The sequence below is a fragment of the Serinus canaria genome, chromosome 14 (genome assembly GCF_022539315.1).
Source record: "Serinus canaria isolate serCan28SL12 chromosome 14, serCan2020, whole genome shotgun sequence".
NCBI lineage: Eukaryota > Metazoa > Chordata > Aves > Passeriformes > Fringillidae > Serinus > Serinus canaria.
In genome coordinates, this window is record NC_066328.1 from 14,835,709 (window position 1) to 14,860,743 (window position 25,035).

The 25,035-nt window shown below is 50.0% G+C and overlaps 3 protein-coding genes across 6 annotated transcripts; 1 reads left to right on the forward strand and 2 right to left on the reverse strand.

Annotated features, from left to right (window-relative positions):
• Positions 1–788: 788 nt before the first annotated feature.
• On the reverse strand, positions 789–9,463 carry LOC103817575 (hydroxyacylglutathione hydrolase, mitochondrial). 4 transcript variants are annotated; one of them, XM_030229558.2, is made up of 9 exons: positions 9,353–9,463; positions 6,349–6,530; positions 5,882–5,946; positions 4,972–5,089; positions 3,987–4,095; positions 3,060–3,163; positions 2,549–2,650; positions 2,231–2,310; positions 789–1,887 (listed from the first exon to the last, which is right to left on the reverse strand). In XM_030229558.2, exons 2-9 carry the CDS (start codon positions 6,451–6,453, stop codon positions 1,788–1,790), a joined length of 783 nt encoding a protein of 260 aa, XP_030085418.1. In that variant the 5' UTR covers positions 6,454–6,530; positions 9,353–9,463; the 3' UTR covers positions 789–1,787. The 4 variants fall into 4 exon arrangements, with proteins under 4 accessions (XP_030085418.1, XP_050835880.1, XP_030085416.1 ...); XM_050979923.1 differs by having other exon boundaries at positions 3,040–3,163; positions 9,252–9,405; XM_030229556.2 differs by having other exon boundaries at positions 9,252–9,403.
• On the forward strand, positions 9,412–10,810 carry FAHD1 (fumarylacetoacetate hydrolase domain containing 1). Its single transcript, XM_009091751.4, has one exon. It carries the CDS (start codon positions 9,548–9,550, stop codon positions 10,232–10,234), a length of 687 nt encoding a protein of 228 aa, XP_009089999.3. The 5' UTR covers positions 9,412–9,547; the 3' UTR covers positions 10,235–10,810.
• A 1,291-nt stretch (positions 10,811–12,101) lies between these two features.
• On the reverse strand, positions 12,102–24,948 carry MEIOB (meiosis specific with OB-fold). The gene is made up of 15 exons (XM_030229553.2): positions 24,776–24,948; positions 24,078–24,130; positions 22,853–22,934; positions 19,557–19,614; positions 18,236–18,367; positions 17,612–17,684; positions 17,041–17,236; positions 16,560–16,660; positions 15,032–15,084; positions 14,859–14,954; positions 14,406–14,507; positions 13,893–14,046; positions 13,378–13,561; positions 12,842–12,928; positions 12,102–12,576 (listed from the first exon to the last, which is right to left on the reverse strand). The coding sequence occupies exons 3-15, from the start codon at positions 22,919–22,921 to the stop codon at positions 12,460–12,462; spliced, it is 1,422 nt and encodes a 473-aa protein (XP_030085413.1). The 5' UTR covers positions 22,922–22,934; positions 24,078–24,130; positions 24,776–24,948; the 3' UTR covers positions 12,102–12,459.
• Between the last annotated feature and the right edge of the window lie 87 nt (positions 24,949–25,035).

Genomic DNA, 25,035 nt, shown 5'->3' on the forward strand with positions numbered 1-25,035 from the left:
CAGGCTCGCACCCCGAGTGCAGGAAGCCCCAAGGGCTCAGGGAGCAGAGCTGAGCTGAGCTGAGCTCCCCCAGCCGACACCAGCGCTCGGGCAGGGCTGGCCATGGCCCCCACATGGAATTGTTGAGGCTGGAAAAGTCCCCTGAGACAGAATCCAACCATTCCCCCCAAAAACAAAGCCAGCACTGTCCCACGTCCCCAAGTGCCACATGCACAGGGCTGTTAAATCTCCTCGGGGATGGGGACCCCACCCCTGCCCTGGACAGCTGTGCCAGGGCTGGGCAGCCCCTCCAGGAGGAAATTCTCCCAAAAATCCACCCTGAGCCTGCCCTGGCCCAGCCTGAGGCCGTTCCCTCTGCTCCTGTCCCCTGTTCCCTGGAGCACAGCCCGACCCCCCGGCTGTCCCCTCCTGGCAGGAGCTGTGCAGAGCCACAAGGGCCCCCTGAGCCTCCTTTGCTCCAGGCTGAGCCCCTTCCCAGCTCCCTCAGGGATTCTCCAGCCCCTTCCCAGCTCCCTCAGCCCCTCCTGGGGCTCCAGCCCCTCCATGTCCCTCTTGTCCTGAGGGGCCCAAATGCCCCTTGTGAGGAGGAACTGGCACTCACAGGCAGCAAAACCAGGGTTGAACCCTCTCCGTTCCCTTCCCACAAAAATGCAGCTGCCACTAAAGCCCCTGGGGTCCCCACAATGCCACCCACTCACCCCAGGATTAGGCAGAATGACACTCCCAGCTGGTTGATTCCAATCTCCAGCCCAAACCCAAGAAATTAAGGAATCTGTGAGTTAACAACCTCTGCTTCCAGCTGTTATTTATTTCCCCTCTGCCCAGCCCTCAGGACAGTCACACCCATCAGGACAGTCACACTCACACTCAGGTGTGGCAGCACAGCGTTCCAGGAGACACCACAGCTTTAGGCACCACTTTTCCCTCTGAACTACACAAAATTCAGCATTTTAAGCAAATGGAGGCCTGGTGCCACCCCACATCCCTGCTCACCTGGGGACAGGTAACAACTGCTCAGCTGCCTGTCACTCCCAGGCCTGCTGCAGGGGTGTCACCGCAGCTCAGGGGGACAGTCACTCACCAGGAGTGGCTGGCCCTGAATCCTGAGGCACCAGCCAAAGCCCTGGCACAGGGCACACACAGGGGACAGCAGGCAGCAGGTTCATGCAACAGCCTCGGGACTCAAAGGGTGCAAGCACAGCAATGCCTGGGGACAAGAGAGCAGCTGGGTGGCCCCAGAGCCACTCCCAGAGCCAGAGCAGCCCGAGGGGCTCCCCAGTGACACCCTGGAGCAGCATGGGCACAGCAGGTCTGTCTCTGGAACTGGATTTAGGGGAGCCAGGACACCCAGAATGTTGAAGTAGCAGCATGGAGGAAACATTGAAATCTTCAGCTCCTGAATTTGGTCTCTGCTTCACACAAAGACATCTCAGTCCCACCTTCTGCATCCACAGCAGGCTCCCACAGAAAGGAGAGGAGCTTCTTCCTAAACCTCCAGGTTTGCTCCTGCCCAGCCTGGAGTCTCACACCAACACTTGCACAATGATCTGCAGGTGACACGTGACAGCTTGAGAGAGCAAGAGGAGGATAAATATTCTTCATCATAATATAAATATGCTGTAGAACATCTCAACAAGGGCAAAGTGCTTTTTTTTTGTCTTAATTAAAACAAAACAAAAAACCTAAAGAAAACTTGTCTCAACCACGACAGAAGATTTGACTCCTAAAACATCTGAATGACACTTGAAGTGACATTAAAGTGATGATTGAAGTGATGCAGGCAGGGCTCAGTCCTTGGGCACTCTGAAGTTGTCCTTCTCTTTCCTGATGGCCCCCATGACCCGCACAGGGTCGCTCTCCCCAGCGTGCTCCTGGACTGACTTCTCCCTGCCAGGAGGGAAGAGCAGGGTCAGGATGGAATCCCAGCTGTGGAGGCACCAGGGGCAGGGCTCAAGGCTGCCCTCAGCACCCAACACTGGGCTTTGGCACAGCTCTCAGCCTGGTTTCAAGGCTCAGGAGGAAATGGCACTTCTGTGCATCTGCTGGATGAAGGAACAGGACACAGCAAAGCCTGCTCTGCCTCCTGAGTCAGGGAATGCTCAGCACAGCCTCCAAATGCAGGAACCTTCTGCCAGCACAGCCAGTGAGAGCCCTGGCGGCAAACAGGCAGGGATGTGGGAGGCACTGGGACATTTCCCCCTCCCCACAGCCCCCAGGCAGGGATCCCTACCTGACTCTCATGAAGGGGTTGTAGGTGAACTCCTCAGAGATGGTGGAGGGGATGGTGGGCTCTCCACTGTCGTACTGGGCCTGCAAAGAGGGACACGGAGCTGCTTCACCAGGAATTCTGGGGAGCAGGGAGTGCCATGGACAGAACAGGAGTTTCCAGGCAGGGAACAGCAAACTGTGGGTACAGCCAAACCCTGCTCCCTGCAGCACAGCATCCTGCAGCTCCTGGCCCTCAGCTCCCCCTGCTCTCCCCAGCACTGTCTCCTCTCCTGCAGCTCCTGAGCAAGGCTCTGTGTGCAGGGAAGGAGGAGCAGCTCACCTTGGCCCAGGCCAGCTTCTCCTGGATGCTGGGGTTCCTGGGCTCCACGTGCCGAGCAAACTTGAGGTTGTTGATGGTGTACTCGTGGCCACAGTAAACCCTCTGGGAAGAGGAAGGGACAGTGACACAGGGCACTCCAAAGGCACCAAGGGGGACTGCCAGGTGCCACCAGCACAGCAGGGACAACACACTCAACCCAACACCCTCAAATGGAGACAGGCACAAGTGCCAGGACTCAGCAGGCAGGACAAGCTGCCAGCAGAACAGATCAGAGAGCCCCATGTCCCAGCCTTTAAGAACCAACCCCAGCTCCTTCCCCACAAAGCACAAACACATTTGGGGCAGGCCAGTCCTTTCCAGGGCCCTGCAGCCATCCAGCACCACAGAACTCCTGTAAGCATCCACTCCTTGCACACCCCCGAGTCTCCCTGCACAGCAGTACCCTCAGGGTGTTTCTGTGCTCTGTGGGCTCTGTGGGCTGGCTCACTCACACAAAAGGAGAGCTTTGTACCGTTCTGGGGTCCAGGCTGCCCAAAATCTCAATCAGTGCCTTGTACATCTCTTCCGGGGTGCCCTCGAAGAACTTCCCACAGCCAGCCACGAACAGGGTGTCACCTGCAGGGGTGACATGGCATCAGGCCCACAGCAGGCTGCCCACACCAGCCCGAGGGCTCAGCCCTGCCACTGCTGCCCCAGCAGAGCAGCAGGAGCACGGGGACAGCCGGGCTGTGCCACACCACCACTGGTGGCACAGGAAGCCTCACCAGGCACCTCCTGCCAGCACCTCCTACCTGTGGGCAGCCCCTGTCCCCTGCTGTCCCTCCTACAGGGGACAAGGACACTTGTTCTTTGCTGTGAACCTGAACAAAGATGAGTCACCTCTATTTGCTGCCCAGTGCTCCCTAAAATCTTGTTTAAGGCTCTTTCTCTTCCATGCAGGAGCTTCTGCAAGCTCTGGAGACCACAGGGATGAAGCACAGCCCCAGGGAAGGGGAATCCTTCTCCCCAAACCAGGATCCAGACCCATCAGCAGTGGAGCACCAGCCCTCCATGACTCCCCTACTCTCTCCTCTCTCTGCTGTCAGACCTGAGCACAGATATATGGAAAAGCAATGGGGTTTGGGATCAGCCAGTTTGGCCTCAAACAGGAAACCAACAGCTCTCTTTTCCAGGAGAAAAAAAAAAAAATGCTGGATGTAGGACTCATCCAGGGCTCACTCCTGATGCTGCCTGCAGGGTGGGCAGCCCTGGCTTACAAACCCAGAGGGGCTTCCCCAGCTCCACCTACAGCTCCTGCTTGGAAAGGGGAGCAAGATGTGGGTGTTAAGCAGCTGCCCTGGCAGGAAGGGAGGGATGGGAGGGATGCACATCCAGAGCCAGAGGCACCCAGGCAGAAGGGGAGCTTCTGTTTTTGCAAGGGAACCTCCCAACTCCTCACCTGTAAAAACTGCAGGTGGCTCGGAGCTATTTGGCTTAGTCACATAATAACAGATGTGTCCCGAGGTGTGACACGGCGTACTGAGGCATTTCACACTCAGAGATCCCACCTGGGAAGAAGGCACAACACTAAAGCTGAAGCTGCAATGGCATGGTTAGAAAAGAACTGCTACTCTCAGTGCTCTAATGCTCCTAAATCTGCCCCAGTCTGGCCAGGAGGCAGCAGCTCTGCTCCTGGGAGAGCCCAGGGAGGGAGGGCTGGCAGGGAGCTGTTTCCTCCAAGCAGGTGTCCTGACAAAGGGAACTGCCAGATCCTTTCATTTCCATGCACAGGGACTCAAAGCCTGGCTGGCAGCAGGAGCCAACAGAGAATCCTAAACAAAGCTGATCGAGCGTGAAAAAAGCTCCAAACAGAAACGGAGCTGAAGGGGAGAAGTGGATGAGGAAAAGGCAAGGATTCAACACAGCCTCATCTGCCCACCTTCCTGTGCCCCCTCCTCTGCTGCTGCCCCTCCCAGGGTGCACCCAAGGCCAGCAGTGCCCTTCATGCCTGCCTGCACCTGTCCCAGCAGTGCTGTCACCTGCCAGCTCCCTGCCAACAGGGGACAGCCAGGCAGCAGCTGGCACTGCTGGCCTCACCCCATCTTCCAGCTGGCATCCCACAGGAACACCTGGATCTGTTCTCCTGGATGTCACCGTGCTCCTGGCAGAGCACAATCCCTGCTCTGTCACACAGCCCCTGTCACACTGTCCCTGCCCTGTCCCCCAGCGGCACAGGGACACCCAGCATGTCCCAGGTGCCCCAGTGCTGTCCCCACACAAGGCAGAGGGGTCACAGTCCCAGGGCTGGGAAATGGTGAAAGCTGCATTTCAGCCATGCCCACACCCCAGGGGTGCTGAGAGGCACCAGAGCTGCCCAGCCCAGGTGGGAACACGGCTGTGCCACAAGGAGGGGGTGCCCAGAGCCCTGCAGGCCCCCCCTTTACCTTGAGAGCTGTCAGGTGGGACACTCTGTGGGTCAGGGCCCCCACCCTGCTGTCCCCCCCGTACACGCGCAGCCCCGGCTCCATCTTCACCAGCTTCTCGTTGCCTCCAGCATGGTCCCTGGAAGGGGAAAAATGGATTTGGGGAGGGATGAGCACAGGTTTGTGGTCACTGGGAGGGCAGTGGTAAGCTCCAGGTGCTCATTTCTGACCAGCCTCTCCCAGGATCCATCACTCCTCACAGCCAAGGACAGGCCATGACAACAGCAGTGGAGATCATTTCTCCAGTAACTCGGGCAGTCAGAGGGGGAATCAATCCCTGACAAGTCCACCCCCAGTTGGGAAACAGCAGCCTTAGGGGCTCCCAGTAACCTCTCCAGTAACTGGGGCAGGGAGGGAAGGGGGTGAGTGGAAAATGTGCAGTCCAGCACCCCACAAAACACCAGGGAGCAGGCACACAGCCACCCCAAAGCCCAGCACTGCTGTGCTGCTGGTTTGGCCAGCTCAGGGCTGCTTGTTTCCCTCTCCAGCCACAGAGGTGGCTCCACTCTCACCCACAGACAGGTTACTACAGCAAAACATTCCTTTTAACCCCTGGCAGAGCTGATCCTCCCACAATGCTGACTGCAGGACGCCTCACAGGCCTGTCCTGGCACCTCAGCACCAAGGAGCTCCCTCCCACACCCACAGCTGCCTCCACACCCAGGCCCTGCCTGGCTCCCTGCAAAAATCAGCACTTTGAAGGTGAAAGGCACTGACACACAGCTCTGCACAAGGCATCTGCTCAGAGCAAGGCCAAGGAATGAGCTCTGATCCTTCTGCTCACGCCTCAGCTGCTGCTCAGAGATCACCTGGAGCCAGGAGAGCAGCAGCTCCTGGCTGTGTGTGTGAGGGACCAGGACAGGGTGGTTACCAGTGGTGGTGGGTGGTCAGGACAGAGGTCAGCTTCACTCCATGCTTTTTGACTGCATCCAAAACCTGCAGGAGGGACACAGGAGGAGAGTCACACCATGGAAGGAGCTGGCAGCACCCCTGGTGGCACCTGGGCACGAGGGGTGAGAGCCACAGCAGCCCTGCAGGGAGCTCATCCCATCCAGGCTGGAGGTAGAGGGCAGCACAAGAGCCCTGACCCAGCCCCAGGTCCCCTTTCCCTTTTCTGCCCTACATCAAATTAGGGCCAAAATCCCAAACCAGGTCAGTAATCCCTGGGTGAGTGGGGGACACAGCAATCTCTGAAATTAGGGACACAGCAGTCCCTGGGTGAGTGGGGGACACAGCAGTCTCTAGGGTGACCCCAGGCTGTCCCTGTGCACAGCCAGCCTTTCCCCCACACCTGGAAGGACATCCTGAAAGGCCATCCCAGAGCCAGGGGGGTGTTACCTTCTGGGGCTGCACAGGGTCGACTATGGCAGCCTCCCTGGTGTCCTGGTCGATGAGGAGGTACATGTAGTTGTCTGTGAGGGCTGGCAGGATTTCCACCTTCATGTCGGCCTGGCTCACTGTCTTGGCCTCCCTCAGCTCGTGCTCCGTGTGCAGGAATTTAGCTCGCAGCTGTGCTGGACCTGGGCACCAAAACCAGCCAGAGCTCAGCCCTGGGAGGGGGACAGGTGGGACAGGGCAGGGCAGGTGCCCCAGCTCACAGCACAGCCCGACCTGCCCCCTTCAGACACGAGGAGCGAGGCCACCACGGGACTAAAGCTGGTGCCCCTCAAGGCTCTGGGTGCTCCAGAGCTGCCCTGAGAAGGACAGGACACTTCGCTTTCCATGCAGGGACAACTCTGCACCTGCATCAGAGAGGACATTTCAAGGCGCAGGAGAGCAGAATGGAGCTGGTCAAAGGTCAGCCTGGGACAGTGACTTTGCAAAAAAGGCACAAAGGACACGTCAGAGCCAAAAAACAAGAAGGAGGGGAAAAAAAAAAGAAATACAGAAATACACACACTGCTCTGACAGAAATAGCCAGTTTGTATTTCTGGGGGAAATGTCATCCTGTACTGCACATGGAAAGGAAACAGGCTCTCAAGGGAGGAAGGCTCCCCACCTGGCCAGGTAACACAAGGCTCTTACTCATGCCTGCCTGATGCAACACCAGAGCTTCCATGTTTGCTTTTGGTTCAATGTTTAATCAGATCCAAGAAGCAAATTCCAGATGCAAATAACCTGGGCTCCACTGCTCGGTGCACAGGCTCTTAGAGAAATTACCAACCCTGAGAGGTGCTACCACACAAACTGGAGGAAGGAAAGCAAAGACAGCGAGGCTTGGCATTGCTGGGGCTGCAGCTCAGAGCTGAGCTCAAACACTTGCAGGGAAAGAGGTGCCAGTCCCTGCAGGTCAGGAACTGCTGTCTGAGCACCCACGAGGTGTTTGCACAACCCAGAGGTGCCTGTGCTGGCTCAGACCCATTTTATCCTGCACCACTGACTCTCCCAAAGGCTCCTGACTTTCCTGCTTGGCCACCTCCCTCCATGCCACAGGGAGGGTCCCCGTGCTGGTGCTCACCCTGTCCCACTGTGCCCAGCCTGCCCACCCCTGATAAGAGCAGCTCTGCAGGAACCCCACAGTCCTGCAGATCTGCTCCTGCTGCCAACCCAGCCCGGGCACAGGGAGCTGTCAGGGCCCTCTGGCACAACCATCCTGCCCAGAGCTTCTTCCCCTTCCGCCTCCACTATCCCTGCTCATGAGGGAACCAGTGAAATTAAACACAGTGCTTAAAAAAACCAAACCCAAAGCACAGTGCAAGGGCCATGCACTGGGTATTTACAGGACTGGGAGAAGCATTCCTACCTGCAGTGCTCCTCTGGAGAAGGAGGAGCACTTTTTCCAAAAATAAAGAACACAAAAAAAGCCCTTACCATTCTTTGATGGGGAAAAAAAATGCCTGCCAACAGAGAGAACTTTTGGATGCTGTCAGTCACAAGAATTATCTATACTGAGTGCTTGTTTGTAGGCCAGAAACCAACTAGGAAAAAAAAAAATACAACCAAACAAAAGGAAACAACCCAACCTTAACTTCAACTCAAAGGAAATATTCATATATTTCAAATGTTTTTTTCCTATGAACCATCCCTAACCTTGGCCCAGATCCCACAGCCTCTTTGCGTGTGCAATTTGCAATTCTTACCAAACAAACAAACAAGCTGCACCACATAAGGAAATGTTTCCAAACATGTAATTTCAACAAAGGAATGAGAAAACATCCACCAAGAATGAAACTCACATCTTGTGAGTTGCCATGAGCAGCTCAGGAGAGCAGGGAGCTCCTCACGCCCTGCTCAGAGCTGTCCAGCCCAGAGGAGCTCCCTGGTGATGCTCAGATCCTGTCACACACACAGCTCTGCCCCAGAACTCATTAATGCCCAGTGAACTCATTCTCGCCCAGCTCTGTCCCACACCTGGAGGAGTGGGACAGCAGTGGGACAGCAGCTCTGACTCACCCACCTGGGCTGGTGGAATGGATCCTGGGCACGGCTGGAGCAGCCGAGGGGAAAGGCTCTGCAGCTGGAGGCGTTAATGTCAGCAGGCAGGTTCCCTCGGAACCCGGCTGCTTCGTGCACTTCCTCCAGAACGTTTGGGGTTACTCTCTTTCTTACATAAAAGAGTGGAAAATTCCCCTTCCAAGCCGGGCTGTCACTCAGAAATGACTGCACGCCCAGCTGCTGCGCTGCCTCACAAGAACCACGCTCACTCTTTACACTCTGCGGGGATTTTTGGGATACCCAGCGAGTTTGTGGCTCCAAGAGAAGTGTCTGAAGGCAGGGCAGGTCCCAGTCCCGGCAGGGGAAGGTGCGGAGCCCACCCTGCGATCCCGGGACCTGGGGAGCTGCCACAGGCTGGCTCTGGCACTGCCACACTGCAGCTCCCGGAGGCGTCCCTGGCACAGAACCCCGGCGATCCTCGCTCATCACAGCCACGTCTTAAAACCCCAGTGATGCAAAACCACCTGAGGAGACTTCCCAGAGGGCCCAAGAGAGGCTCTGAGAATTTAGGCCCGAAATGCAAAGGCAAACTCGGACGGTTTGGGGTCGGTTCCATCACCGGTCCAAGCTGTCACCCGCCGAACGCAGCCCGGCCCCCCCTCCTCCGCCTCCCTGAGCACTGACCGCCGCTCCGGGGCTCCGCGGGGCCTCCGCGATGGGCTCGGCACGGCACGGCCCCGCCCGCAGCCCCGCAGCTCCCGGCCTGCTCGGGCCCTGAGTCAGCCCAAGGGCCGGGCACGCCCGGGGCCGCGAGGCACGGCCCGAGAGCCCCCGCGGCCCTGCCGGGGCGCACCCGCCGCACGTACCGGCTCGGAAAACGGCCCCGAGGACGGCCCCGGCTGCCAGGGCGGTGCCGAGCGCCCGCCAGCCCCCGCGGAGCATCGTGCACCCCGCCCGGCCCGGTTACCTTGGCTGTCCGCCCCAGGAGGCGGCGGCAGCGCCGGCACGGCCCGGCCCGGCCCGGCCCGGCGTGCGCGGGGGCGGTGCTGCGCCCGGCCGGCCCCGGGCCCGGCCCCCGGCCCGCCCGCTCACCCCGCGGGGGAGGAGCAGGAGGAGCGGCGGCGCCGTGCGGGGACCGGGCAAGGACGCGGCAAGGGCGGCCATGGCCGGCTCCAAACCGCTGGCCCGCTTCTGGGAGTGGGGCAGGAACATCGTGTGCGTGGGGCGCAACTACGCGGAGCACGCCAAGGAGATGGGCAGCGCCCTGCCCGCCGAGCCGCTCTTCTTCCTCAAGCCCTCCTCGGCCTACGTGCGGGAGGGGTCCCCGATCGTGCGGCCCTACTACTGCCGGAACCTGCACCACGAGGTGGAGCTGGGGGTGGTCATCGGCCGCAGGGCGCAGGCCGTGCCGCAGGACGCGGCCATGGAGCACGTGGCGGGCTATGCCCTGTGCCTGGACATGACGGCCCGCGACACCCAGGAGGAGTGCAAGAAGAAGGGGCTGCCCTGGACCTTGGCCAAGGGGTTCGGCTCCTCCTGCCCCGTCAGTGACTTCGTGCCCAAGGAGAAGATCCCAGACCCGCACAAGCTGCAGATCTGGCTGAAGGTGAACGGGAAGATGAGGCAGGAGGGGGACACCTCGTCCATGATCTTCTCCATCCCTTACCTGATCAGCTACATCAGCCACATATTCACCTTGGAAGAAGGGGACTTGATTCTCACGGGGTCTCCCAAAGGAGTGGGGTCGGTGGAGGCCAACGATGAGATCGAGGCGGGGATCAGGGACGTGCTGTCCATGAGGTTCAAGGTGGCACAGGGCACGGAACCCCGGAGCCCAAAGGGTGTTTGACTGCCACAGCGCCATTTCCATGGAGGCTACAGCACACCTGGAGTGAGGCCCCAGCCTGGAGCAGGTGGAGACCAGAAGCTCCAGATTCCAAATTTTAATTCCAAAACCGTACCTGGGAACTGGCAACGGAGACATTGGAGAGGGGAATGGGCCTGGCTGTCCTTCTGCATGTGCTTCTCTTCTGCTGAAGCTTTGAGTATTGCCTTAAAATAAAAATGACTGATCAAAACAATTCAAATGATGATGTAGGAGCTAAGGCTCAGCCATGCTTTGGAAAATCAAAGGTTTATGTGTAGATGTGCAGCCCTAAATCAAGAGTTGCAGCTTTGCAAAGAGTTTCCTCTACAAAAGAAAGATGTTTGATTTTTTGGATTAGTTTTGTGATTCCTCCCTGCTTTTTTCAAACATACAAATTAAAGAAGGATGGCTTTTCCTCCTGCTCCAGGGGGCGAAGGCAGCAGGAAGTGTGCCAGATGTTTGGCAGATTGGTTTTTTCCTAAACTGAGCTTTAAATATGTTCTAAAAGTGAAATAATGTAAAAAGATCAGGAATAAAGAAGCATATGAGTAAAGATCACCACCAAACTTTTGACTGATTTCAATGTATTTTTAGTAAAACTGTAACTGCAGCAGTTGCTGTTACCGGTGCAGTGCAGCACTTGGAGTTTAAAGTGTTTCCAGCTGCTAAAAGCCACACTGGGTAACTTTCCCCAGTTCCCAACTCCAGCTGTTCCAGCACTCCCCACCGGTTTGCATGACAGCGAGTTGTAAAATATAATTTAAAAAATCCTCCCCATGCAAACATCAAAACCTAGATTTTACAAAGGTTGCACAGAACTGGTTCATTTCTAATAAAAACAGATGGAAATTTTTTGTTTCTGTTTTTACATAAATGCAAAGCAGCAAAGCTAAACACTTCCATTCATCAGAGCCAGATCTTAACTCCTAGGAAAAGCTTTGGTTTTAAAAGGGGGGAGTTCCACAGAGAAAAATCCTGTCTCCCAAAGAGAAGCAGCTCTGTGAGAGTAGCACAGTCCAGGGTGCTGCACACCACACTGGCAGAAGAAACTGAAGCATTCCTTTCTAATTCCTTCAGAATTAAAATAGCCATTAGGGTGAACAATTCTGGAAGAGGAAGGATGGAATTCAGTGGCTGTGCTGTTTGCATTTCCCATCTCTGGCAAGAGCAGCAGGGTATCATTTGCAGTTTGGTCTCCAGCCCTGGCTATTGACAGAGTTGGGATTAAGTCATTGGAAACATTCCCTTCAGAATGGGAATTGTTATGGCTGGGAAATGTTGGATCCTTTATTGCTGTGACCCAACACTGGCAGCGTTTTTGGGCTCTTTATTGCCACCCATGAGTCAGGGGTGCAATCTGGGATTGCTTGTCAGGATTTCCTCTTTCTGTGGGGGTTTTCTCTGTGCCACCTTGCTTTAAGGGCAGGGAGGGCACCAGGGGGAATCAGAGTTCCTCAGGGTGTCCTGGCCTAAAACCCTTTGGCAGAGCAGGGCTGGGGGAGAGCAGGGCTGGGGGATCTCCCTCTGTGTGAAACAGGCTGAGTCCCAGCGTGCTCAGGAGGTGAGGATGTGACAAATTCACCAGCAGGAGGGGAAGCTATGGACAGCAATGTATTAAAAATAGGGGGAAAATACATGGAGAAAGGCACAATATACATACCTGGGTTCTTTAATTCCAGCTTTGGAGAGCAGAGTCCTGCTTCCAGCCTCAGCTTGATTTTTGATTGTCAGAGGTCACAGCTAATTGATTACTCTGCTCTAATTAGACTTAGTCTGCCCAAAGAGAATCAGCCCTGCTCTTACCCACAGCTCCATCTTTGGCCTCAACAAGGTGCAGCACAAACCCAGGCAGAGTTTCAAGGGGGGGGTCTTTATTTCTTTAACACAAAAGCAGCAAAGCAGTTAAAACCACAGAGGTTCAAGAAATCTCTTTTAACCTATTTGTTATTTCTGATTTTTTCAAAGTTCTCAGCTGAGTGAGGAAGTTTCCAGCCCCTTGAAAGGGGTTGAATTTGGTAGAATTAACGTTTAAGCTGAGGCCCAAGTACACTTTTTAAAGTACAATCACTCAAAAATATGAACTCAGAAGCTCACTTAGAGGTATTGTAATGTGCACTTCTCCTTTACCATCAGAACAGACTAGGCAAAACCCAACAACAGCAGAATTCCATCTCTACCAACAGAGTGAAGGAAGCCTTCCCTAGCATTTATAAATAATTCCAGTCTCTTCCCAACAAGCTCTGACTGGCCTCTACGGGATCTGCCAGTTTGCAGGAAAGAAGATTCACTTTTAATCCAGTTCTCCAATTGGGTGATGAAGTAACCTGGAAACATAATTAAGGATCTTTGTTATCACAGCACCTTGACAGAGATTATTTTCAGGTGTTTGACAGATTTATTTACATTATTTCCTGTGTGAGTACACAGTTATGCCATCTGCCTGTCACTGCTGAAGTCAAACACTTTGATTTTGTCCTGGAAATAGGGACAGAGAAAGGGGAGATGGGAGAGTAAGAGGAGTTTTGCCCAAAAGGACAAGTTTAAAAGTGAAAACCAGCTACTGTTTTGAATTAAGCATTAAATACTAACTTTGAAGTAAATCTTGCTTCGTTCCAAGAGGAGCTGCCATTTCAGTGCAGTCTTCTGGTCTTCTTCCAGCATGAGGAATTCAGGGACCTGTTAACAGGACACCACAGAGCACTTCAGCAAGTGGTTAAAACATCTCCACAACAGAATGATGATGAAAAGAACATCTTACGTATTTTTATACATTTCTAAGCTGTATTTTCTTATTTTAATGTAGTGGTTGGTATGAGATGTGTACCAAGACAGTCACATTAACCAGATAACCTGCAGGGGGTTTGAAAATCAGAGGTAGGGATTTCCAGCCACGTTCTCAGAAAAGCAGTGTTCTGAATTGGGTTCAGTCTTACACTGAACATAGTTCCTGTTGGCATCTGCTGGCTTCCAGCTTTTGCCAAGCTCTGTGTGTCCATTCTTCCATGCATCCATGCCATTTTTGTCCCTCTTGCACACACACACACACAGAGAACATTTTCAGCTATCTGTAATTCTCCTCAGGCTCCCCAGCTGAGCTCAGCAGGAGCAGCCCAAGGGCCCCTTACCGTGCAGCCCAGGGTGTCCTCAGCCACACAGTCAGCCAGGTAGCAGGAGCGCAGGGTGCCTGTGTGGTCTGTCACATCCACCAGGATGTCAAAGCTGGCAAAGGTGGACTTGGCCTGTGGAGAGACGTCAGTGCAGAAGGTGCAGGTGTTTGACACCTCATTCACGATGAACCGGCAGACTGAGCTGGGACACAAGGAGAGAATTCATGCAGATTTGCAATTTGTTCTTCCTGAAACAGTTTTCTAGACTGAGATTTCCCAAGAGACTTTGTCTTTAAAAAAAATTGCTCCTCTCCTAAACTCGATTCTGTCTGAGACAAAGTGACCTCTTTCTTTTTCACTCTAGGACCACAAAGAGCCCTCAGCAAAACCACACACCAGAAACGCACATGGCATCCTCCAGAGGAGTTTTATTTCTTCTCTGGGATGGGACTAAAACATTGCTTCCTGTCATTTGGCTCTGGGGAAGAGGGACAGGCAGTTTTAGCACACACTCCAAGCAGGCAGTCGCTCACCATCTGTTGCGCAGCACTCTGGACACGCTCTCGTCGATGTCCAGGGTGGAAATGTAGCCATAAATAATTCCATGGAGAGGCTCCAGCTTCCCATCACTCTGGAGAGCTTTTTCTTTCAGCTGCTCCACTGTGTAGACATCCACTACAGCCTCCACTACAAGTTTAAAAGACAAGTTAAGTGTGTCTGAGCCAGAACTTATTCAAAGAGCAATGGCAAAAGTAGGTATATATCTATTATTTAATCTTTTTATCCTGCAAAGGAGTTTTTGACAAAAGTTTTCACTTCTCCAAACTGGTTGCAGACAAGAACACAGCAGACAGGCTGCAGCTGGCACAGTCAGCTGAAGATACATAAGGATGAAATAAGGGACAGTCCCAAGAAACCATCCAGACTTTACCACTCAGCCTAACTCAGCTGGAGCTGAGCTTTGTTTCTGTGAACACACAGAGCAGGAATTCTTTCAGCTGCACTGTGAAATGACACTGTGCAGGTAAATAAAATCAAATGCTTACAGTTAATGGTTTCATTTGGCAGCTCCTTCATGGGGCTGGGCAGAGCTCCTGCCTGGGCACTCTCTTTGATGAAGCTGAAGAGAACATTTGCTTCTGCTGTTTCTGAAGATGTATTTTTAAAAGTTATCAGTATACGTTGCATGTAAAAGTCACAGCATTTTTATATTTTACAAGTTTTTATTCTAGCAGCACAAACATGTTTGAATTAGCCAAGATTTGCTTTTCTCTTTTTTATTTTAACTGTTAATCCTGCATGGAATAAACAAATTAAGATTGCTAACAGTAAATTAAAAAAAAAAAAAATAGCCAAAGGAGCTTGTCATCACATAACAGACAAAAAGCAGGGAGTTTTTTGAGAAGCAGGCAGAAGAAATCACAGTTCCAATAGATTAATTAATGCATTCTAGCCTAGAATAATTACTAAAAGCAAAGAAATACTTGAGCAGCTCTTACCTGGGTTAGTTGTAATGATGGTTTTGGATATCACAGTTGCAGTCATGCAGTTCCTAAATTTGTCAAAATTGATTCTCACATCTGATGCAAATATAACTGTGCAGAAAAACACCCCCATGAGAATAAATGTCACATGGAGAACTACAGTAAAACCATAAACCAGACTGGTTTACCTGTTTCTTGGGGGATCCAACTTTGTGCCAGCTGGATGGATTCATTATCCCAGCTAAATTAAACAAAAGTGGATGTATCAAAACGTTTTTGAAACAGCACTTAAAGTATTTAGTACTAAACTACTAAATAATGTAGTTGTAATAAAATTGGCCAAAGGGGACACAACTCATTTGTGACACACGTGGCTCTGAAATTCCATGAGCCTGCTTTATCCCAAACAGGATAAAATAAAGATGGGTCTAAATGCAGAATATGCCTGGGAAAATGCTGTGTGTTTCAGCTTTTATCCAAGTCATTTCTAGCTAAAACAAATCCCAGTTAAAGGAGCTGTGTGTGCTGGGCCAGGCTGATTGCTCAGATCCCCAGGCCAGATGTTCAGCACTTCTAACACTGGGATCTTTGTGGCCGGGGATGATGAGACTGGAGTGAGGTCAGAAACATCCCTCAAAAATGGTAATTTCATGGTCTCTTGATAAAATCTCATTCAGCTCCTCCTAAATTTGGCTGGCAAGAGCACAGCCAAAGCACAGATTTGTTCTGGTGGGTTTTCTCCTTAATTCTTGCTAAAAGATTTAAGATACTTCCTTTTCATCTGCTATTGCCTGGGCACCTCTTCACTGCTGGGCTCTGGAATCCCCTGGCAGTGCCCAAGTGCCAGCACTGAGAGAGCTGCTGGAGGAGTTCATTTCCAAAAGATCCCTGGGCTGGAAGGGCTCACCCCAGAGCTGCTTCTCTTGGCTTTGTGGCTATGAATTGGGTTAAACATCCCTGGTGGTAACACAGCTCCCAGCCCACAGTGCAGGCTGGCTGCCTGCTTCCCCTGAGGGAGCAAAGGTCACTGAAGTCACTTTTTAACCACCAAACAGCAATGCCAGGCCAAGGGAACACCCACACCCCAACACGTCCCTGCACTTGGAAAAGCCACGAGTTTATTGAACAAACTCTGGGCAAAATGCAAAGGTTCCTCTGTGAACAAGGCACTGTTCACAGCAGGGATGGGCTGGCTGGAGTTGTGTTTGTAAACAGGACAGAGTTTGAAAATACAGCCAAAGTTGCATCAAAATGTTTCTGCGTTATTTTAAACATTTAAGAACTATTTCAACCTATTTCCACTCCACTTGTAATTCTGCTTGGCTTTAAAAATGGATCGTGCTCTTCATTTTCCTGCCCTCCTGCTTGTGGAAGAGACACAACAGCCTTTGCAGCTGGTTTTAAAAGTCATTTCCTGAATTAGCTCAAATGTCCACATTAAAAAAAAGGAATTATTTGGAACTGAGCTTCATTTTGCCATTCATGAGCCAGCAAGCTGTCAGCAAGCCATAAAACTACACAAGATATATAAGGCCACTCTAATGAATCTCTTCTTTAAGTCTCTTTCCAGTGTACATTGTTGCCTCATCCCAGTTGGTTCCTAAATAACAATATATTTAAATTAAGAGACGGGTTTATAATTAATTAGTGTGTGTTATAGCTAATTTCTTTACCCATGTTTGCATTGTTTTTCTAGTGAGTTAAAGAACATCTTACCATACTATTGGGAAAGACCTCTCTGTTTCATCATACAGCTTCACTTCACACCTCTGGCCTTTCCTTTTGTCTGAAGTCATAAAATACTTTGGTTCCCCAACCTTGAAGAAGAAAAAGAAATCACTTGTCCTTTATTCAGTGTTTGGAAGAATAAAACTCATAACCTAGGAAATAAAAGGGTTAGAAAAGGGAAGGAAGACTGTAGACTACTAAAAATGAGACCACGTCATTTCCCCTTCATTTTGTTGATAAAAATCTCATTCAGGTGTGGGGTTATTGTCACTCAGCTGCCAAGTTGAACAAATGGACTCCTGGCCACTGTGAGGCCCAAAATCCCCATTTACACAGATTGACAATGAAGTTACTTGTGGCAGAGCACAGAAATGCTCCTCACTCACTGCCATCACAGCCCCAAACCCACATTTACACAGATTGACAATGAAGTTACTCGTGGCAGAGCACAGAAATGCTCCTCACTCACTGCCATCACAGCTGCCAGCACGTTGAGGACTCTCCCATTCAGGCTTTGTCCATTTGCCACGATGTCCCCCAGGGAATAATAATCCTGAGGGTCCTTGACAGGCAGGTGCAGCAGAGCCAGGAGCCTGGTGTCTGTGTCGTAGCAGGAAGAGGTTTTAACCACAGAGTGATTTTCACTGAGCAATAATTTGTAGCCACTAGAACAAAACAAATCCCATGGATCAGCACTGCACTCACTGAGGTATCAACAGTGTCAAATGTTCATTCATATGAAAAAGCAACTTTATTCCATTATAGTTTTTCCTAAAGGTACAAGAAATTCTTGTAGATTTTACTCAAAGAATGAAATTTACTCTATTTAGTAACAAAGAACATTATTGCTTTATGACCTTCTGTTTATTAAATATATTCTCCTTTGAGATTTGACCAGACATTGTTGAGCACAGGAGGAAGGTACAACTACACAAGAAGAAAACACCAAAATTTCTACCAATTTCATGTGGCTGGAAATTAAAGCAAGTCTTAACCTTGATCTTTCTAGAAAGAACAACCACTCCATGCTTTAAATTTACCTAGGAGTTACAGGGTTGAATTTTTCTTCTCTTTCTGCTTCCTTTGACTGAATTAAAGGATTTTCGATTGTAACTAAAATAAAGCATTGATAAGTAATGTTAGAAATTGATTATAGGTACCATTATGGATATTTTTGTGTGTACACTCTGTAAGCTCACAAGTTTTACCCAACAACCACAGGCAGCAAAATCTTTCTGTGAACTTAAAAAGGTAAAAGTGCATCCTGTAAATAAATACAGGATTTTTGTTGTGGTTTTATCAGCAATCATAGTCATATCTATAACTGAGGGAAGACAAACAGCAAACTGCTTTACAGCTTATTTTTCATCATGTTTAAGACCTCAATATAATGTGAGATTTGACATTGATTAACTGCAGGCCAGCTCGGAGCTGCTGCACTCAGTGGGTTTCTTTTGTTGACATATTTACTGGGCTTCAGTTGAAATCCTTGGAATCTTGTTCCTTTCCTCTTTCTATTGAACAGAACTGAACAATTTGTTTCCAATTAGGCTGTTTGTGAGTCCTCAGAGCAAAACACAGCAAAGCCACCAGCACAACCCCCCCTGATTGCCATGCAAACAGAAACGTGCTGGGAATAAATAAATTAAAATAAACAAACTCACCACAGTCACCAACCCTGAAGCTTTCTGAGAGGGATCTGATGTACTCTTCTCTGCCCCAGGACTGGACATTAATGAAATAAGTTGGGGAATCACGAATGGTAAAATTGAAGGTGTATCTCTCCATGCCTATGTCTGCAAAAATAAACAGGGCTGCAGCAATTCCTCAGCACAGCTTGATTTCTAACTAGAATATTGTATAAAAACTACTCTTTTGAGTTTTTCCTGGATTTTGGTGGGAATTTTCTCCCACTAGGGGCCAGCAGGTGGTGCAGGAGCACGGTGGTGGTTGGGAACGGGCTGCAATTCCTGCTGTGGTTGTACCTGTGCACCCCGCACGTGCGAGCTCCAGCTCCAACAGGGAGAGGTGCAGGAGGGGTGGGAGGTGACAGCCGGGGCTGTCACACAGGCAGGGCTCATTGGAACACACAGCCCCAGTTCTGTAGGAGCTGGGCTGGCTGATGGGACACTGCCAGGGGGTCCAACTGAATAAAGCAAAGTGTTCCAGTGCTGTGGAAAATCCAGGACATTGGTGTCTGCATCCCTCCCTGTCTCATCCAGGTAACTAATAAAGCTTTCCAGGGATCACAGCATGATGCATAGATTGCTAAATTATGCAGGAAAACTCGAGTGATCCCCCAGAGCCCCCTGAGGGCAGGCCCACGGAGCACACACACCAACACCCTGTCTGTGCACACTGCACTAGGCTGGCCCCAGTGCCAGGTGACAGCAATGCCTTTCCCCTAAAACCTCACCCCTCCAGCAGCTCAGCAGGAGCCAGTGGCAGCAGAATAACTGAGCCCTGCTCCTGGAGCTGGAATGGCTCTCAGGGCTGGAGGTGCTTCCTGACAGTGTCTGCACCAACCCTGACTGTAAATTTGTTATTTCAATTTCCAATTAACATTATTACCAACATACAATTCCCATTTTGTCCCAGATGAAGCTGTTGCTAGTCAGGCCAGAAATTACTTGTGTCATTCCACAAGACATGTCCTCAACATTCTGTTTTAAGAGAGAACAAATATGAAGGCACCAGCCCCATTCCAGCAGTATTTGTGGAAGAGTGGGTTCATATTGGTTCCATCTCCAGAGCATGAAACGCTTCCATGACAGAGTTTTTCCAATTTCTAATTGATATGGCTTAGCCAAACCAATGCTGCTCTTTCATCTTGGTTCTCAAACAGACAGATTTTTTTGGGTGCATTTTTATTCTATCCATTATACACTGAGAGATCTGTTTATCATTTAAATCTTGATTTCAGTCATCTCTGCCAAATTACACCGTTGAAGAAAATGAAGTAAAAAGAGTTTAAAGGGACTGTACTTTTTCGGTCTGGAAAGCTTCTGACATCTGTTTTCCCAATAACCACCCCGATTACATTCTGAAAAATAAAAAGATTATAGAGTACAAGTATTAAACCCAGATGTAGATGATGAATTAGATTTCATGGAATTATACTCTGCTGATGATAATAAACATATTTCTGGCTGGTAATCATTTTAATCTATTTATCCCACAGTACCGTATGAGCTAAAGAGTAAAACATAAACACACAAGTTTACTTTAGGAAAAAATTGTCACTAATAAAAATATTAAAATAAATGCATCTGTTTCTGTTTGTGAAGAAAATGGGAGGACAAAAGTTCACCCCAACCCTTCACAATTTTGGCTGTTCTACAGCAATCACTCCTCAGGTAGGCAGCAATGTTGTTGTTTCATGCTCTCTGCACGGGTCTCAGATCTCCTCAAATGCTCCATGGAAAGTCTGGACAGGATTTATTTTACAGTGAAGTGTCCAAGGTTTTCCTGGCTCTCAGCACCACGAGCCACATGTGTACACCTACAGGAGCTTGTCCTGGCCTCAGCCAAGCAGCCTGAATTTCTACAGGTGCCTCTCTTGCTGTCTTTCAACTGACCCCAAGGGAGCTGAGGCAAGGAGCTTTTCTGTTGATTCAGACCAAAATCAATCTTATTCTGCTTTGCTAAACCTGTGTCTATTATGTAAAAACATCCTGTTCTCAATTGTCAAACACAACCACTGGGAGCAAACACACACATGAAGATGTAGATATATTATCTATCTGTCTATCTATAATATAATATAACATAACAGCTGTGTGGTGGGTTGTTGTTGTTGTTTTTTAAGTGGTCCTTGGTGTCAGAGAAAAGCTTTGCAGTGCTTGTTTGAGATTTAGGAGGTCAGCAAAGAAAGTCAGGGTGGGACAAAGGCTGGAAGTGCAATACTGCCAGGACCCTTCAAAACATGAAGCATCCTGCATCAATTCCACGTCACAGAATCCTGGAATTGTTTGGGCTTGGAGGGACCTTAAAGCCCATTCAGTGCCACCCCTGCCATGGCAGGGACACCTTCCACTGTCCCAGGCTGCTCCAAGCCCTGTCCAGCCTGGCCTTGGGCACTGCCAGGGATGTGGCAGCCTGGCAGTCCTGATTGTCCCATTCCAGCAAAATTCCAGAGCCAGCTGAGAGGGACAGGACTGCAGTTCAATAACCCAGCCAGGACTCATTTTGTTCATATTCCCAAAGCAGCCTGACCTGCCTGACTTCACTGCAACGATATCGACAAGTGCTCAAAATCAGCTCTGCGATTTCCTTGGGATCGCTAGAGGGAGCACAGGAACTGCCTTATTCTGCAGGGCTGGAAACAGGCAGCGCTGTACTATCCCCCTTACTGAATGCTTTATGTCTTTATATCCACTGCATGCAGTGAGTCTGATTAGGATTTTGTTTTTCTATTATGGGTTTTGTTTCTTAATTTAAAAAAAAAAAATCTATTAAATCAGAGTTACCTGATAGGACACAAATACAAATATCCAAATACAGGAACATTCACTGTATATCACCCCCAAATGTCAAAAGAACTGACATTTAGGATGAGTGCCTGCAGAAATTAGGCTGATTGGATATTTACACCAGAAATTAGGCACAGTTTCCCAAAGAAATGTGCCTTGGCCCTGCTGTAAATATGTTCACCTCTGTGTCTCCAACTCCGAGTTTGCACAGAGAGCTGGCAGAAGGAATTGATCTGGCTAGAAACTATTTTGGACTGAGAAAGGCAGAAAAACTTCCAGAGATCATTTCCTTGATCAGCTCATTGTGCAACTGCCCAAGCAGTCATTTCCCCAAAAGAGGAGGGGAGCACCCCCCATGGTGCCTGCTTTGGCAGAGCACAGCTTGGGGCTGCCCAACCAACTCCTGAACACACTGCAGTGTTTACACTTGAATCTCTTTCACTTTTTAAAATAAACAGCAAACTCATAACCCGTGCCATTTTGATACTTCAGACTGTGTTCAGCTGTTTTAACAGCCTAACACAACACACACTGATCATTCTAGCATAAATTATTATTTTATAAAAATACTTTCGTTGCCGTGCGTTGCTAACTGCAACACTCAAGTTTTATTTGTAAAATAAAAACTTTTAACTGGGTTACTGGATCATTATTTGGGAGGAACTGTGAAAGACAGGTTAGATTAGCATTGCTGAAGATCACTATGGCTCTAAGGAGATAGAAAACTTCTCTTAGATCATCCCTTTTCTGTGATTCTTCTTTCATTTGTTTCAAGTAAATGAGAAAATAAATTGTGCCATCCCAAATAAAAAGTGCTGGGAATAGGAAAACTCCATATTTTCACTCTTCAGGAACATCAGAGCTTCCCTGGGGCAGGGGAAGGGGGTTCTGCCTCTGCTCAGGTGAGACCCCAGGTGCAGAGCTGCCTCCAGCCCTGGGGTCCCAGCACAGGGAGGACGTGGAGCTGTTGGGGTGAGCCCAGAAGAGGCTCCAGGATGATTGGAAAGGCTGAAAGAACTGGGATTGCTCATCCTGGAAAAGAGAAGCTTTGGGGTCACCAATTGTGGCTTTCCAGGGACTGAAGGAGCTGACGAGAAACATGGAGAGAGACTCTTTACAAGGGATGGAGTGACAGGACAAGGGACAATGGCTTCAAACTGAGAGAGTGGGCTTAGGATATTGGGAGAAATCCTTCCTGGGGAGGGTGGGCAGGCCCTGGCACAGATGTCCAGAGAAGCTGTGGCCTGGATCCCTGGCAGTGTCCAAAGCCAGACTGGGCTTGGAGCAGCCTGGGACAGTGGAAGGTGTCCCTGCCATGGCAGGGGTGGCACTGGATGGGCTTTAGGCTCCCTTCCAACCCAAACCAATCTGTGATCCTATACAAACCTGTTTTTCATCCCAAAGAGACAGAACCAGCCCTGCCATGGAACTGTGAGATTTTTACCCTGCCTTCCCAGCGTTCCTGAGAGTCTGCTGAGGTCCCAGATGATTGTGGCTGCATAATGCTGACTCTGTCATGTCCTTAATAATGTCTTCACTAATTCAGCATCCATTTCAAGTGCTACAAAGGAGCCTCTGATACATGGAATTGTCCAGTCACTATCTGTGCCTGTGGTACCCACGGGCTGTGGACAACAACAGCATCAATTTTCATTTTGCTGCTTTGCACACAAAGAAGGGAAGGTCCTTTCTACCCAACAATTGCACTAATGCTATCAGTACCTAAATACACACCAATTACATAATTTTGAAGTAATATAAGACAGTCAGATAGAATTTCATCTGGGAACAAAAGGCTGTGAGACTTACAGGACGAGCAAGGTTTGGATGCAGATCTGAAAGTGCAACAAAGTCCCGTGCTGAACGAGAATGAGCCATTCTTTATCTGAAACTGGAGGAAACTAACTTAGATTTTGTAACAATCCAAACAAATCACTTAAGACCATTCACAGTGAGAATAACAAGTTATTTTTTAACATAAATGTTTTGACCTAATATCATCTGTTTTCAATAAGAGGCATTTCAAGCCATCTGAAGGAGACAATTCTTTATTGTTTGGATTTGGCGATGGAAGTTATGAACTTTACTGTGATAGCTCTACCTAAGCTTCTCAAATAAAAGCCTGTAATTTTTATTTATTATTCATCATTAAATGACTCCATTAGCACCAGGCTCTGAAAAATATTTACCCTCCTTCTCTCTGGGAAGCCCAACTGAATTTAATGAGGCAGCTCATATTTAACAGGCAATTTATATGTGAGGAAAGAGAAGTGTTAGGTTGCAAAGCACCTTTAATTGAGGTTTTGGACTAAATATTAAACTAGTTTAAAATGTAAGTTTATTCCTTCCTCAAAACAGAAAAGTTGTGAATTTATTAAAATAAAATTTGTGAAAACCAGTTCTTTTCAGGCTGCCAACGTGGCATTTACTGCCCAGCCCTGAGAGCACCCAGGTTCTCCAGAGAGATGCCTAAGTGGGGCCATGGATGCTTTTTTAGACCCTCTGAATGCCTCTTATTATTTCAGGGGTTCCTCAGAGACATTTAGATACTTAACAAATGCTTGTCAGATTCTGGTTTTTGTTGTAAAAGGAACCATGGCATTGTCCAAATCTTAATAACCTTTAATAGGAGAGAACTGCTGACATTTTTCAGAGGATGCCTGTTCAATCTTTACAACAAAATCCTGAATGGCTTTCACAGCCTTTATACCTGGAACCTCATGTGAGAATTGTTAACCATTTCATCAGGCATTAGGATAAAGGTCTGTTGAACTAGAGAACAAATAAGCCTACATTTTAAAGAAAAATAAGCAGTTATCTGAGAACCAAGTGATTTTTCTAAAAGAGCATTCCAAACTACACTCTAACAGAGAGACAGCCCAAATTTGCCTTACAGAAACCACTGAACAATGGGGCCCTCAAACCTGTTCCCATCCCATTAGATGGAAGAATTTGTTTCCTTCTGTAGGAAAATTACCTCAGCATCCCTCCAAGGCAGGGTAATATTCTCACCTCAGCAGTTAAATATTGTTACCTGCTGTACCCCACACCAGCTGGGTCGTGTCAAAGGAACCAGCACCGGAACACCTGTATCAGAGGAAGATTAAAATGGTCATTTGGGGTTTTAAATGCTCTGGCTTCTGAGAGCTGGAGCAGAGCTGCCCCACTCAGGGACAACTCAACCTTCTCAGGTGCTCCTCAACCCATCATGGACCTCTTCACACACCCGCCATTCCCCTCAGGTACCCCTCACTGACCCTTCCACCTCTTCCTGGATTCTTCAGCCCCTCACTGACTCTTCAGCCCCTCAGGTTCCCCTCACTGACCCTCCAACCTCCTCCTGGCTCTTCAGCCCCTCAGGCTCCTCTCATTGACCCTTCAGCCTCCTCCTGGCCCTTCAGCCCCTCAGGTTCCCCTCACTGACCCTCCAACCTCCTCCTGAACTCTTCAGCCCCTCAGGTTCCCCTCACTGGCCCTTCAACCTCTTCCTGGATTCTTCAGCCCCTCACTGACTCTTCAACCTCCTCCTGAACTCTTCAGCCCCTCACTGACCCTTCAGCCCCTCAGGCTCCTCTCATTGACCCTTCAGCCCCTCAGGTTCCCCTCACTGACCCTCCAACCTCCTCCTGAACTCTTCAGCCTCCTCCTGAACTCTTCAGCCCCTCAGGTTCCCCTCACTGACCCTCCAACCTCCTCCTGGACTCTTCAGCCCCTCAGGTTCCCCTCACTGACCCTTCAGCCTCCTCCTGGCCCTTCAGCCCCTCAGGTGCCCCTCAGGTCCTGAAGGAGACAAGATGGCGGCGGCGCAGTGGCGGGAAAAGGGCTCCGCGCCTCGTCGTCCCTCAGGGCTGAGGGCAGACGCTCTCCCACCCCGGCACGTTCAGTGGGAACTCCATCAGGCCTGGAGTCACTGCGTTTGAGGAGGTAACGACAGGGTTAGATGGATTTTGGGCTGGAATTGTACCCCGTGAGGGTGGGCAGGCCCTGGCACA